The 14,986-nt window shown below is 46.1% G+C and overlaps 1 protein-coding gene across 1 annotated transcript; it reads right to left on the reverse strand.

The window, feature by feature from the left end:
* Window positions 1-94: 94 nt before the first annotated feature.
* Window positions 95-3,346, reverse strand: LOC144118730 (uncharacterized). Its single transcript, XM_077651574.1, has 5 exons — window positions 2,973-3,346; window positions 2,110-2,271; window positions 1,623-1,896; window positions 1,350-1,460; window positions 95-1,049 (listed from the first exon to the last, which is right to left on the reverse strand). Exons 1-5 carry the CDS (start codon window positions 3,152-3,154, stop codon window positions 141-143), a joined length of 1,638 nt encoding a protein of 545 aa, XP_077507700.1. The 5' UTR covers window positions 3,155-3,346; the 3' UTR covers window positions 95-140.
* Between the last annotated feature and the right edge of the window lie 11,640 nt (window positions 3,347-14,986).

Consider the following 14,986-nt stretch of genomic DNA (forward strand, 5'->3'; position numbering starts at 1 on the left):
CACATAATTGCGGTTGTCTAGTCACAGGTTGTCAAATGAAATTGCAGAGCTATTTTGTTTCTTTTGAAATGTCATCTCTTTTACAAACGTAATCCATGCACGGAAACCAATTTATGAATGCCACAGCAAACCAAGCAGGCCTACTTCTTAATTATCGGTGCTTGCATGTTCACAAGGGCAGCGCACACAGACACTACTTTGTTCATGTGTGGGACCAGGCTTAGCGGTATTCTGTTGCTTAGAACGTGATATATCTTCAACCTTTGGATTACTCGTTCTACATGGATGCGTACAGAGGCAATCTTGTATGTCTGCTCCATGGCTTGTTCAGACAGCTGTCCAACCCCTGAATTAAAAGGAGGCATAAGTAGCACTGCACCTTTCCCTTCTACAGTTGTCCGTATGCTTGGGAATCCTTTGTCACTTAAAACTAAGTCCCCTGGTTTGAGAAGCTGCAGGAAGCCAGAGTCCTGGGTTATGAAAGAGTCGGTGTGCCTTCCTCCATAAACCCTAGAAATAAAACTTATCATTCCATTAGGAATTATGCTTATCAAAAATTTCAACGTGTATCCTCCTTTGTAATGAGAATACAACATGTGTTGACAATCTGGATTTGATGGTGTTTCTGTGCGGACCTCGGTGCAATCTATTATTAGGGTGCAATTCGGATAGTTGTCTTTGAACGGGGCAGGCAAAGAAAGCTTAATTATTTCTCGGGATGGCATGAAGACCCAATTTTTCAGGGCAATGCTTAGAATGTCAAGTGTCTTTCTAAACACAGTTGACGCTGTTGTGGCTGTGACACCAAACATAGCTCCTAAGGCACTGTATGTGATCCCAAGCCGTAGCTTGGCAAGGAATAAGCATAACTTGTCTTCCCTTGACATGGCATTGCGCCTGTACTGTGGTGCTGGCAGCAAGTTCAGAAGGAGGCAAAAAACTTGCAGTGTCACACCGCACAAATCCTGCAGTGCCTCTTCCTTTTCCTTTAGGGATTCAAAGCCAAAAAATCCACAGTTTCGCTTCCAATTTTCATTTGTACTTGCAACCTACAGGAGAGAATAAACATACAGAATGATGAAATGAAAAGAGATACACTTAGGTAAAAGAAATAATACATTAAAGTGACATTTGTACTCTATGGTGTCTAAACAAATTCATTCTAAAAAACAAATTAACACAGGCATTAAAAATGATAAACAGGAATGTCATGCAGGAACAACCAATTAGAAAGGAACCTTGCCCAATAATGCAAGTAAATTGGATTGAAACAAGAGGTGCGGTGCTAACAGCAAGACAACACCACAATTCAACAAATTAGTTAACGAACAGCAGCATCATCGTCTAACCTTGTGACTCATTTCTGTGTGTGCGATTTGAGCAGATGCTTCAGTGCCATTTGTTGCTGAGAGAAGTAGAGCCAGCTTCCCTGAAGTAGCACATTCCTCTGTTTGGCATGCCTGAAAAACATGAAACAAGGATATTTTGTGGTATTTAGACAAACTTAGTGTGCTGCCTAGGGCAGTTGAAAGAACACTATTAAAAGCAAATGCATGCTGCCCTAGTAGCGCGCTTTGTTTACACTGACTGCACAGGAGCCCCAAACTGAAAGATGTCCTTACAGCGTCCCTCTTTCTTCCAGTGGAATGACTTTCTTGTCTTGCACTACACACAAGCACCAAAGAATGCGAGTCACTCATGTTAAGCAAAGAGGTAGCTGTGCTTGTTTCCAGAAATGCATTGCTGAAATCCATGGTGTTGAAGTCGCGAGGCACATCTTCCAGAAGGGAGGTTTCCGGGGCCTGCATTGTTGCTCCAACCGCTGTACTTTGTGATGGATGCTCATCTCCTACAAGCTGTCTCGAAGAGATTTCCTTCTTGAAACGTGCCTGCCACCTGCATTGCACAATCAAAAGCTAAGGTTAATACCAATCGGGTAGGCTGCAAGAAAACCTGCCATGAAATGTAATCACTAAATACTTGCCCATGCATCTATTATTCATATTATGCTGACTCTGTGACTTCATAAACCAGGTTAAGTCAACAAAACATTGTTCAAAACATGAGTCTGTAATTTCTACTGGCAGCCTCACAATTTTTCTTTCATACCTTTGCGCCCTTTCCTGATCAGGCGCCTTTTTTCTGTAGACAGGTGGAAAAATGGTTGGGATGTAGGATGGATCTTGGCTGATGTCACTCTTGCTGTTGTCCACAAAATGTCGGCTGCAAATTCGCGTATGTTCTTTTGGCTGCCACAAAGTTCCATCCGGACTGCACAAGAAAGAACAATATTCCCTCTTATCCACTGCAAAGACAGGAACACACATGCATGCACTCACACACATACACGAACACAAAACGAAGGTAAATGCACGAACACGCACAGTAACACGAACGAGTGCACGCACTCTAACAGGAGCGCACACGAAAACACAGACACGAACGAACACATATGCACACAACAAAGACATGAACAAATAAAAGAAAATCGCACGAACTTCGAAGGTGGCAAATGAGAGAACCGCCGAGCTTCTAAGCACTGGACAAGTGATATTCACAAGTTAATATTCTACCGTAATAAAGAGGCACAACAAAGCGAACAAGCAAAACAACGTCAAAGTATATTGAAATTAAAAGCAGTCGTTCCGACACGAGAAAGCTGCTTGCCCGACGCGTAACTTGCAGACCTTTGACAACGTCCGTAGTTCAGCTGAGTTTAACCAACAGCACAACAATCAAATTGCGAGTGTGAATTTAAACGGCGACACCTACGTCTAAAAGAACAAGCCGAATCAAAACGCTTAATGTTCTCCCCATGCCACCGTAGCTTGGCTTTCACACACACACACAGACTGCGAGAAGGCAGCGAGCTCGAGATAACTTTCTGCAGTCGTCGCGCGTCGTGTTAAGGAACAAAAACTAGTAGCTAAAACGGTCAAAGCAAAAAGCGAAATAAGGCTGTAACGACTTACTTGACTCTCCTTACAGCGGTGATCCAGGATTGTCGCCTTTCTTTCTCGTACCATCTTCCAGGGAATCGATACAGTTTCACAGGCGGATCGCGTTCCCTGCTGTTGTCTGCACTGTTGTGGCAGCCCACGACACAGCAGTACTTCGGACCCCGCTTCTGTTTTCGATGGGCCGTTTCTGCCATTGCGAAAATTCCGCTTCAACACCCTCGTCGAAGTAGCAAAGCACACTAGCCGTGCGGAGACTCCGCTGCGCACCGGCCGGACTGAATCACGTGCGCACGCGCGCGCCCACGCTTTCAAGCAGGCAGCACCTGCACGAGCGATTCCCAGTAGTTCCGCCTCCGCCCGCGCGGCGCTGTCGTCGCGCGGGGAAACTTGACCTTGGGTCCCCTATACGCTATGCTAAATAGAGAGTTTGCGTGGTCCGCGATCCACTACCGTGATACGCTTCCGCGGAGCGCCAGTGCGCATGCGCAAATGTCCTTGGCACCAGATGGTGCCATGTTTCCGGCTGGCTGCGTGAATGACTGCTGCGTCGAGACGGTCGACACCAATCAGCGCGTGCCCACCGGCTGGTTGCGGAAGCGGACCATGGTAGCGGATCGCGGTATGCTATAACTCTCTAATGTCCCTATTAGAGGCATTTAACGTAGCGCGATCCGTGTCCTTGATCTGCTTCCGCCCGCCACCAGTGCGCGTAAGCTGATTGGTCTCGACCGTCTCGACGCAGCAGGCATTCGCGCAGTCGGCCGGAGAGTGGCGCCGTCTGGCCCCCCGCGGAAGCGGATCTCGGTACCGGATCGCGGATCACGTGGTGCAATAACTCTGTTATCTGGTTAGCACAGGGACACGGGCAAGGAGAGAAGCACACCGACAGGGCGCTATGTGTTCCCAGTTATACGTTATCGCCCGGTCTGTGTTCATTTCGTCGTCCGTGTCCATACGCTGTCTGGATAATTCTGTGGCTGCTTGTGGCGCGTCACTGACGATAGGAAACAGGACTTAAGGAAAGAAGCTAGAGGCACCGAGATAATGCGGTCTCTTCTTTTACGGTATTGTAGTTAGTGCATACAGTGGGCGGAGCGCATCGCAGATAGCATCGCATGGAAATTATGCGATCCTTCATCACAAAGGAAAGCGGTGATGGCGCTCCTGATGTTCTGATTTCTGATGTCCTGATGTTCCCGAATGTGCATGGAGGGGCCCCTTTCATGAAGCCAATGGTTTCGATGGTACAGCAGCTGGTAGCTTGGTACTTTGGTAGTATTATGGTAAAAGTATGGTAGTTTTTGTATTATATTTCTTCCTTTTTTCTGAAGAACAGTGATCCTAGCGGATTCTAATAGCATGCAACGGCCGAATGAAGTTGGCTCGACAGTACACCTACACAAAAGCTGCTGTTCCTTATTTCATTGAAATGTTCACGCTACACACACGCTGCTAGCCGGATTCTCGATAACGGTGTCACCATATACTGGTTTCTATGCGAGGAGAGACGCCCAAAGCCGAACACCAAAGGCATATTTTTTCTTTCCTCGCCCCCACCACACCACACCTGCCCCTCTCGCACGGGACATTTAAAGGCTCAGAAGAACAGGAAGCCGTGTCGAAGGTAGTCCGGTTGCTTAGCAAAGCGGCAGAACCGGAAGGCTAGTACCTGTGTGCAGCTGGAGTTATTTGCGAAGACGTGCGCAATTCTTGCCCAAGGTGACCATTCCATCATGGCTCCTGTTCGTCTTGAATCTCTTGGTTGTGAAATCCGGGTGTGTATATATATATATATATATATATATATATATATATATATATATATATATATATATATATATATATATATATATATATATATATATATATATATATATATATATATATATATATATATATATATATATATATATATATATTTATATATATAGTACACTCAGAAATTTTCAGAAATAGGCTCTTTGTGGTAAAAATATGGCTTTTGTGGCATAGTGTTACCAGTGTTGGCGGACACCATAAAACCGGTGAATCGTCTTAAGTGGTAGGCTGGCTAATTAATGTTTAATAACTGACTTTTTAACTAGTATATATAGGCGCCTAGTTGCAATTAGAGATTTGTATTAGGTCGTTAGTAATAGCCATATCATATCAGTTTTCCCGAATTTCGAAAAGGCGATTACCCTCGCCGCTGTGGGGCTCGATATATATATATATATATATATATATATATATATCGTGGTGCTTTCTGAAGTGAAGAACGTGCTGAAATTATTGAGGATTCCCCGTTTCGAATAATCTTTAAGCACCACTGTATGCAATGAGGCAATCTGGGATATGTTCTAGGGTTGTGCATGGAGTGCTATAGCGTAGTTGTCGTTCATGGTTTCCTCTTAACACTACTTTATCGAAGCATGCAGCTGATCTCTGCGTTTCTGCATGCTTAGGATGCTGTCTCTTAAGCTTGCCCAATAGCTATAGAAAATAGCACTTTCGACCACAGCCAGTTCATGCCCTTGCCCGAGTCCGGGATCGAGCACACCCTTATTGTTTCGTAATGCCTGCGATGTAATCTTTAGGCATACGTGCGACTATTTGAAAATTATCCTAAATGCGACCGTTTCTTATTACATTAGTATTCAGCTGGCGAAATACGCTGTCTGAGTATCCCGATATTGCGTTGTGATTGCTCCTTTCTGCAGCCTCCATAATTATAAAGTGACCGCCCATTCCGAAGCGCGAACACACCCAAATAGGTGAGGTTTCCTTAAACGTTCAGTGCGAGCGCGATAATTTGATTGATCAGTTGGATTCAGCGTGATTTTTTGCATTTAGTTCTGGGCAAATTATCCGCTTGCGAGAGTGTTCATTTCATAACAGCGAATTCCGATCCAGGCTTTCAGCATTGGGGGGCCTTATTGCTAAACACGGACGAGCGGATTGGCATTAATGAACTCACGAGCATTGCCTTTTGTTACCAGCCTCTTGATGACATGCAATGCCTAAAGCGTACAGCTTAAACGCCCCCCCCCTCCCCCTCCCCTCCCCCTCCCCCCAAAAATTCTTAAGCCCATACATTCGACTTTGATGGACACTTAGCGAATACTTCAATAGCACACAGTAACGTGAGGTTAAATTCTTAAAAGGAATCATGCAGGCATGCTCAGTCTAATTCCCTTTCTAAAGGGCATTGTCAGTGACCTGGATCAGCTGCGTCAATACGATCGTTCTTTGTTAATGTGTAGCGAAATATTTCAAGCCTTGGTTTTTGTTCTCCAGTGCTTTGTGTAGAACGCTTCTTTATTTGAAACAGGGGAGCTTAGGACACGCAGGACCTTGGGCCCCCGCACGGCTCCACTGCACTCAAACGTTCATGTCCCAGAGGCTCATGACGCTGGCAGCCCGGCCTGTGGCGATGGCTTGCTTGGCCGGGTCCTCGGAGCGCAGTAGGGTCTCCCAAGCCTCCCAAGTGGTAAGTTGCTCCAGGCCCCGCGGGGGAGGATCCACCGGGCATAGGAAAAGGGTATGATCGAGAGTGGCTTTGGGGTGGTGGCAGAGGGTACAGGAGGGGTTTGTGTGGACTTGGTGATAGCGCGAGCGTATATAAGGGGAGGGTGTATGGAGCCGCCTATAATTGTCGAGGGAGGGATGGGGTGGGGGTAAAGCCGACGCTCGGCTTTGCAGGCCTGCGTCAGTTAACTCACTGCCGCCACCTCCGGAGAGACTGAACTAAAGTGTGCTTTGGCTGCTAAATTTTCGAAAACTGCAACAGAAGTGATAAACGTACAGAGAACGGAACGAAAAAGAAACAGAAGGCAATCACACTGTGACAGTCTCTGTGACACAAATGTGCAGAACAAACCAAGCAAGAGCCTGTGCAGCTATAGGTATATCTGGCAGTGAAGAATAACACATTGCGCATTGCACACATGCGTTTTAGCTGCTTGTGTAAGTCGCGTCTGGGAAAATTGAGTAAGACCGAGAAACAGTTTGCAGGTTTACCTGCTGTCAAGTAGTCAATGATTCTTCAATACGTTAACTCCTTCTATCTCTTGGCACGTAGAAGAAGCTCCCCAGATAAGCATCGGGTGATAGGTTGAAATTTATTCGTTCATATCTGCGTCTGAATAAAAAAGTCGGATCCAATTATCCATACATCCTACATCCTTAAATCCTACGCTGTCAAATACCGTTCACACACAGTGCCCACCAATAGGGTCCGAGGTTCAGCCCCGGGGCGGCTGAACAGAGTCTACAGGCTCGTTTATGAGTGGTGTGTGAACGGTGAACTAATCACAAAAAGGAACAAATAAACAGACATAGCTGGTCACACTGGCCGTCGAACCACCGACCTCTCGGTTCTGAGACATGTGTGTTGTAGTTGTAGGCCTCTTGAAATGGCACATACCCACGGTGGTGTCGCCGGCCCGAGCCCATAACGTTTCTTCATTCTTGCTGCCAGTTTTTGACATATAAGAAAACCATCGCCTGAGTCGTTGCCAGTCCTTCAACGACAACACCAACAGCATAACGCAATGCGTGCTCACAAAGAACATACAGAGAGAGCTGATTGCTGACTTCGGCTTGGGAGCGCTCGGTTTCAATTCTGTTCAATTATATTTATTTCGCACATCAATGCATGGGCCGAATTATGCCCTCGAGGAGAGGAATAAGGAGACCATTAGCCTCATTTCGTGGTCTTTGCAACGGTCGTACACGCCTGATAGCCGGCGTAGCAACACTTAAGAGAGAGTTTTGGCACAGCGCCTTTCCGCGTCCGCTCCGCGCAAGCCGGCGAGTTAAAATGCTGCTGTTGACGAGAGAAACGCTCGCCCAGGAGCGTTCCAAGAAGACCGACGACTCCGCTCCGTTCCAACGTGGGCCATACGGAGCGCGGAGCTATGCTGACCGGTACGGCCGAAGCCAGCTGGTCCAGCAATGCAGCCGACACTTCACCCTATAACTCATTCGTATTCAAGAATAAATAAAGCCGCACAAACATTTTGTTTTGCATCTTATGCAATGTTTACAAACACGCAATTTTTGGCTGCACAGAACGGTGAGCAATTATTTCTTTTTCTTGCTGCACTTACAACTTTCATAACCTGAGCTTGCAATTAGCGGCTCGCCTCTCTCGGCTCAGCTAAAATACAATTTCAAAAGTACCGCTCCGGTAGGGCTAAACATGTCGTGTGAGAGGAGCGAGTACGAAAAAACGGTCTACAAAAACAATCTCATATAGATTCAATGCAAGGAAGGCAGTTACCATAAGCACAATTATTAATTACCAGTACGTTGTAACGACGTCAATTTTGAGATACAGTCTGGCGGCCTCTTTTGTTTTTTTTTTTGAACTTCAAAAACTCCTGACAGAGGTTGGCGAATATATTCGCTCACAGGAGAGCGTCAACAGTAGGCACAGCTGCTTGAATTCGCTGCGTATTGCTCACGCTCAAGAGCACGGGTTGTCAGGCAAGCTGTTATCGTTGTCGATTGGAAGGTGGGTCGTAGAGCCGCGACAGCTTAGTTACTATGGGGCTTTCGGCTGCCGAGTACAAGGTCGCAGCATCGAGTCCCAGCCGTGGAGGCCGGATTTGAATAGGGGAGAAACGCAAAAGCACCCGTGTGCTGTACGATGCCAGGCCATGAAAAATATTCGCGCAAAAATTTCATTGAAAACATTTGAATTTCATTGAACATTGAAAATATATTTTTTTCTGTTTTAGGGCTAAGCGCTGAGAGCAGACTCTGCATCGAACTCCTTATTTTCAAAATCAACTGGGTCACCTCATGATGGTGGTGATGTTAATTCCGGTTTACCCCCGAGGAAATCAATGTCTTCGTAAAAAAACCTCGTGCTCTCTGCTCTCTGGTTTTGGGCACGTGGAACACTTAACTCCTTAATCTCAAAAAAGTCGTTCGAGCCACTTTTGATGGGGTAACGGTCAAGTATACAATTACAAAAATAATTTTTGACACCGTCAGCGCAGGTTGGTTTGTTCTTTGTGTACGATTTACACAAGTGTTTGACGAAGAATGTTGACCGCTTGAGGGCCTTCCAGAAGAAACAAATATGTACCACTTCTTGCAAAAAGATGCAGTAGCAGAAATTGGAATCAGCTATCCGCAGTCGGCCTAGCGGACCGCCAAGCAACCTGACCAAGGGACACCGCTAACCATCTTGGCACGCCTTGTACCAACCATGAGAAGGCTCTCCGAATAGCAATCAGCCTACTTGGCTTCCTGACAGCAACAACCTCCTCCCCAGCCCGGAGCGCCGAAGCCGCGCCTTTTAATCTTCGATACAAGACTCACGGGCCAAATTTCATACAATCCATCAGGTAGCGCAGGTGTCGCTGGCCCGGCAAGTATACGTGTTCGTTGACTCTATAGCGGTACGGCCGCCTCCACTCTTCATTAGCCTCTGCTCTGCAGTGCCAGACACTCACTCCAAGCGCACGAAAACAATAAGAGGCAGGCACGAACGACCGAACAAAAATAACCAAGCAAACAGAACGAGCGGGAACGAAGGTGTGTGCTGGCGAAAGGGACAGCCACCGCTAATGATCAGGACCTCTGAACCCGCAGACGTATACGCTTAGCACAGACAGTCGCTCAGTTAACGCACATCAAAAAGCACGCTGAGCTCGATGGCCAAAGAGAGAGACGCGGCTTTACCCTGTAACTACAGCTGGCGATGACGAAACAATTAAAGAACTGCACAGCCGGACTATGCAAACGCCTCACTTAACAACCCTGGGTCTGTTGAGCATAAATACATTCTGCGACCGTCGGCGCCAGCAAGCTACTGATGAAAATGCCGGGGGTCATAGCGCGCAAAGCATATAAACGAGACGCGAAAGAGCTTAAAATTGATGGCCACAATTTTCGGGAACACAACAACAGACAACTTCACTGCGAGAAAGCCTATGCTGTCGATGTTGCAAAAATAATGTGAGCAGTGTATATTTTTCACTGCTAGTGGTGTATATGCCCCTCATTTTGAAGCTGTAATTTGTTGAGAATGATTTTGACAGCACTTCTAGGCACTTTATGGTCAAAGGACAACTAGACTACGTTAAACAGATCAAATGTATGCAACTTGCACGCAAAGCAAACGATGTAATATCGTGCTAAGATTTTAAATGTTGATGCAATCGCCGAATAAATATACCACGGCACTCGGGATACGCCACAGCGTACAGCGCAAAGTAGGGGGCTCCACGATTACCACCTTAGGGGTATGACGTGGTAGCGTTAATGGATTAATCAATGCCCACATGTACAGAATGGTCCATTCTCGGCTTTAGTTTCATAGATCCCTGGGGAATCATACCACTCCTGGACCAGTGGTGCAGCAGTTAAGCGATGCGCCACTGCCCTGCGGTGGCAGGTGCTCTTCCCGAGCGACCAGTCATCAGCTGCCGCCTGTCACTGTGTTCAGTTTGCTCAGAATGTGATGGGCAGGTTGTGATAAAGCCACAAGGTCACGTCACCTAGGTCGCCCAACTGGTTGCTTCTGCGGGGATTTTTCGCCCATAACGCCGACGACGTCAGCGACGACGAGGCCAGATTTTCTGCACAACAGGCGTTTTAACGATACCGCATCATCACCTGTAGCTACCCCGCTCTTCTTTGATTAGGTGAGGAGAAGCATGAAGGTCACTCCGCCTTTAACCGGCGATTACATCACTATTTAATTGTAGCTCGAAAAAACTTGGCACGCTTTACGAATAAGCTTAATACAACCCGATCCCCGAATCTCGTCGAATTCTCGGAAATGGCTGGAATAGCACTCGCCCACCTGTGTTCGTAGAACTACATGTAGTTGGAGATGATGCCGTGGGCCAACATCGCATGAGTATTTTTTCCTATATATTCTTTTAGATGCTTATCACCCTAGTTGCCAATAACGGCCTTAACAGAGACATACTTTGTCAGAGCCATTGGAAAAAAAATCAAAATAAAAAAGGAAAATGATATTCTTAGTTTATTCAGGCCCGGAGCTGGCAAGCATAAAAGCTCTCGTTCAACTTATCTTCCGTTACTCGCTGAGAGACCAGGTTTGCGGGGTCGTAGCTAACAGAAAAAAAATTGCTGTCACTGGTAGTAGAAGAACAGGTCCCCACTCTGGGATCACGTGATCATCTTTCGGCCAAAGAGAACTGAGGATTTTTATGCTGATGAGTTCAGTAATCACACACCTTATACGGCCTGTTGGGCCGAGGCTGGGGTGGAAGAAGGCTTTTGATTCTTTTTCATTCCGAATAAGCATGAAAAAATTCAAAGGGGACACATATGATACAGTGCACATTCCTTGTCCTAAATAATCGTGAACGGCGAGAAAAGTAGTCCTGCTTATTAAGGATCACAGTGTGCACTGTCTGGAAGCATGTCGGCAGCAACTCAACCTTGCGGAGGATTTCTTTAGTGGTTTTCCTTTCAAATGTGCGTGCAGGTAGCGTTGGCGTTTGTCGAGGAAATCCGACAGTTAGAGAAAAGATTTTCTGCATTCTAACCGAAGGTAGCTCTTAGAAAAAATTATTCGCTCAAGAAATAGTTCTTTGTCCCTCTTTCACAACATCTGCAGCGCGATAATCCTTCAGTATATATTGTGAGAGGGGTTATTTACTTGCGTATCACATATGATGCAGCGTGTAGTTATAAGAATTATGCTACTTTATAGAGTTTTACAATTTCAGCTGCAGAAAATAAATTTGCTGAAGTCTTGTGATTTTACAACTTTTCGCATTCTGAAGATTACGCGCCTTCTTAATAGGCACTCGTCCTAAATAAAGCGGTTTTAGGACACTAGCACATTTTTGGCGGAACAGAGAGGGAGGTCCTGTATCCATTCGGCAGATGGTGTCAGGAGTGGAGCTAATATGGTTAGTAAGGAGGTCGAAGATTTGATAAGATTAGTATCAAGATTAGATGATGTGATTAGAATGTACCCATGAGCACCCCCAATGGGTAGTTTGAAAGCGGTGTCTTCTATGCCAGCAACCAAACAAATAGTCCGCGATGTTATACTCGGAAACTTTTGTGTCACGGAATTCGCGGGCGCGGAAAATTTACCTAAGAAAAGAAAATGGCCCAGAGTTTTTTAGTGAATTTTAAGAATTAGCAGAATTTTTTTCGTTTGAAGTTATGTTTTGCTAGAAATTAGGATCGCGGAAAGTGAAAGGTGTAAATTCCGGCTCAAAGCACACGAAAAGGCAGATGGCGGCACAACCGACGGCAGTGCAGGAAGTCAGCTGCGTCACCTAGTGCGATATAGGATATTTATGAGAATCAGTAAGTGCACATTTAACACTGCAGACAATTGCTTGTGCGTCAAAGCGTGTCGTTGTGTGCAGAGTTTTTGTGGACTGATAAGCCATGCATCGGCGAGGGTATTTGTATAACGGAAGAATTCGGTTCAGTATCAAGAGCTTGGATTAATCGTTATGAGAGTTGCGGCCTCTGGTTTGATATGTGCGGAACGACGCCTGCAGAATATTATGGCATGTATATATACGTACGTGTGGCAACAAAATACCTTGGCGTCCCTTTGAGCGCCTATGAAGACAGTGCGAATAGACAGCGTGCCAAAGATTCATGGATATATGCTCACACTTGTCCCAATGGTTTCTGGATGTTTGGTAGGACGGCCGCATGTAATCTGCTTCTCAGCACTTTTTATTCATTTAATCCATTTCATTATTCATTACAATTATTCATTGCACTAGACTTTACATTCAGAGTTTTCGCTTCTTTTTCATGGGGTAGACTTGATTACATTTTGCAGCATGTAAGCGCTGGCGGGCTTTTAGTCCACCCATTAAGTCCGAGAGATAGTTTTGTTTTCCCGGGACACTACACACCCAATATCTAACGAATTCTTGCAAGTCAATATGGTTAATCTTTGACCTAGCCCCATTGTCTTCTTCTAACGTTTCTGATAGTCTGTGTGGAGACTGAAGAGGTGTACTTGCCCGTTAGTTTCCTACTTGTTCGTTTTCCCCCTAGGTTCCTGTTTTGGCGTCGAGGAAACCGTTGGGAGAGTTATTTTTTATGCTCTTCCATCCACACATGCCCCGCTCTGTGTATTTTGGTTTACCGGGACATGACATACTTAAAGACAGATGCCACTCTCCCGAAACGACTGATTATTGTTTCATCAATTTTTTGGGACACAGTGCAACAAACATTGAAAAAAAAATTACACCGGATTCTGCAATATCTCACTGCACTACCATGTCTTGAACCTTTAAACTTCTTCTCTTTAACCGGATTGCGCAGCCTCCGGAAAACACGCATGATGAACAGACATTTGTGAATCTTGTTTCTGCATAAGACCACTTCAGCATGATTGTACACCAAAAAGAAATTGTATGGCTGTACAGAGTTCGAACCGGGGTGGCACTCACAGTGCTGTGCTTTTCGTGCTTTTCGTTTCCAGTTTTAGTGCTTAAAAGTTTATTTATATGCTCAGCATTCACTCTTTTTACATAAAACACCGCATCATTGTAATACCGCTTCAAGGAAAGGCTTCTGTCGCGCAATAGGTTACAGCATCGCTCTAGATTGCACTTCAAATCGCATTCTTACTTGAACACCTTTAATCGTCTCTTTATGTATTTTCCTTTAAACGTCTGTTTTTCCTTATGATCGCGGAAAGGGAATGGTGTACATCCGGCTCAAAGCACATGTAAAGCCAGATGGTGGCACAACTGACGGCAGTGAGGTCAGCTGCCCATATTGGTCAGCGCTAACGGAAACACATCATGCCACAGTCCTGGTCAGCAACGAAGTGTGGAAGTCAAGAACGGTCACCACAAAAGTAGACCGGCCCATGTGCTGGTCCTTTGATCCTCGGTTCCAGCGACGATCCTCGCCATTCTGGTGGCAGTCGGTGATCCTTCTCACACGGTTCCCAGACCGACGGAAAAATCACGCACAACGACACTGGAGGCTCGCAGTGAACGGAGAAACTCGGAATGTCGGCAGGAGCATCGCACGCAGCAGGTGTGCAGAAAAAGGGTGGGAAACTGTATGCGGCAGTCCCTTAACGTCGCTTGCTGCCACGTTTTCCGAATATCAGCATCAAGCATAAACAGCGTTAGTAGCAGAGCAATATAGTCGGCCGAAAGAAAACAATATCAAGAAGCCTTTCGGGAGATGAAAAGACGAACAAACAAGTAGTGCCGTACCAAGGCCTAAGCTTCGGCGGGAATGCAGTGCTGTTAGAAAGTGGGCGACAGTCTGCATGCACTGTCAATCGCCGATGACAGGAAAATCAGGTGGCCTTATTGGCAGCTCAGACAGGCTACACAGGGGCGACAGCGAACGGTATAAACGCAAAAAACAACACAGGGATCCGCTGCACATCTCCTAAGGTCCATTATGCACACATTAAGGCACGCTTACTGCATTATACAATCAATATCTATGCAGGGGTCGTCACCGGTATAAGCTGCCGTTGTGCCCAGCAGACAGCGAGTGAAATAATTTATAAGGACACACGAGGCCACACTTTCCTGGCACGAAAAGCACCTAACGGGTTCCTCCTACCACCAAAGGAACTCTCGCGCTTTTGCATTTTGCGAGACAGTCTGCTCTCGGCGTGGTTTAAAACACGCAGCGTTCTTTCTGCAGGAGTACATCAGGATGATACTTGGTGCGCTTCAGTAGAACATGTGCACTTCAATACATGATATAGGGTGCACCTCAGTGCGGTGTGAAGTGCACTTCAGCACAGGTTATGTATGACTCCTCGCACATATGTGTACGCTTCATCGACGTGATGCATCCTATCTAGCCCGGGTAAACTGAGGACCCCCAGGGGCTAAAGCACTTCTACTTACACTCATTACCTGAAATTATGCGCAGCCGAGTGAGACACTGACTTCAGCAGGGCCGTAACGTGGGCATCAAACACGTCCCACGGAAGTCCGGCACATAGCCGAACCTCAAACGCGAACACATATATAGTGACGCAATGGCACGCCGCAAGTACGCCAGCGTGCATAAAAACTTTCGCGTAC

This window comes from Amblyomma americanum, chromosome 2, assembly GCF_052857255.1.
Source record: "Amblyomma americanum isolate KBUSLIRL-KWMA chromosome 2, ASM5285725v1, whole genome shotgun sequence".
In the NCBI taxonomy this organism is placed as follows: Eukaryota; Metazoa; Arthropoda; class Arachnida; order Ixodida; family Ixodidae; genus Amblyomma; species Amblyomma americanum.

What these genes read in the sequence shown, in the direction of transcription:
- LOC144118730 (XM_077651574.1), bottom strand. Translation starts at nt 3,154, where the DNA reads ATGGCAGAAACGGCCCATCGAAAACAGAAGCGGGGTCCGAAGTACTGC. An exon ending in GATCAGGAAAGGGCGCAAAG is followed by an intron (nt 1,897 to 2,109) that starts GTATGAAAGAAA and finishes TGTGCAATGCAG; the next exon opens with GTGGCAGGCACGTTTCAAGA. An exon ending in CTGGAAGAAAGAGGGACGCT is followed by an intron (nt 1,461 to 1,622) that starts GTAAGGACATCT and finishes CATGTTTTTCAG; the next exon opens with GCATGCCAAACAGAGGAATG.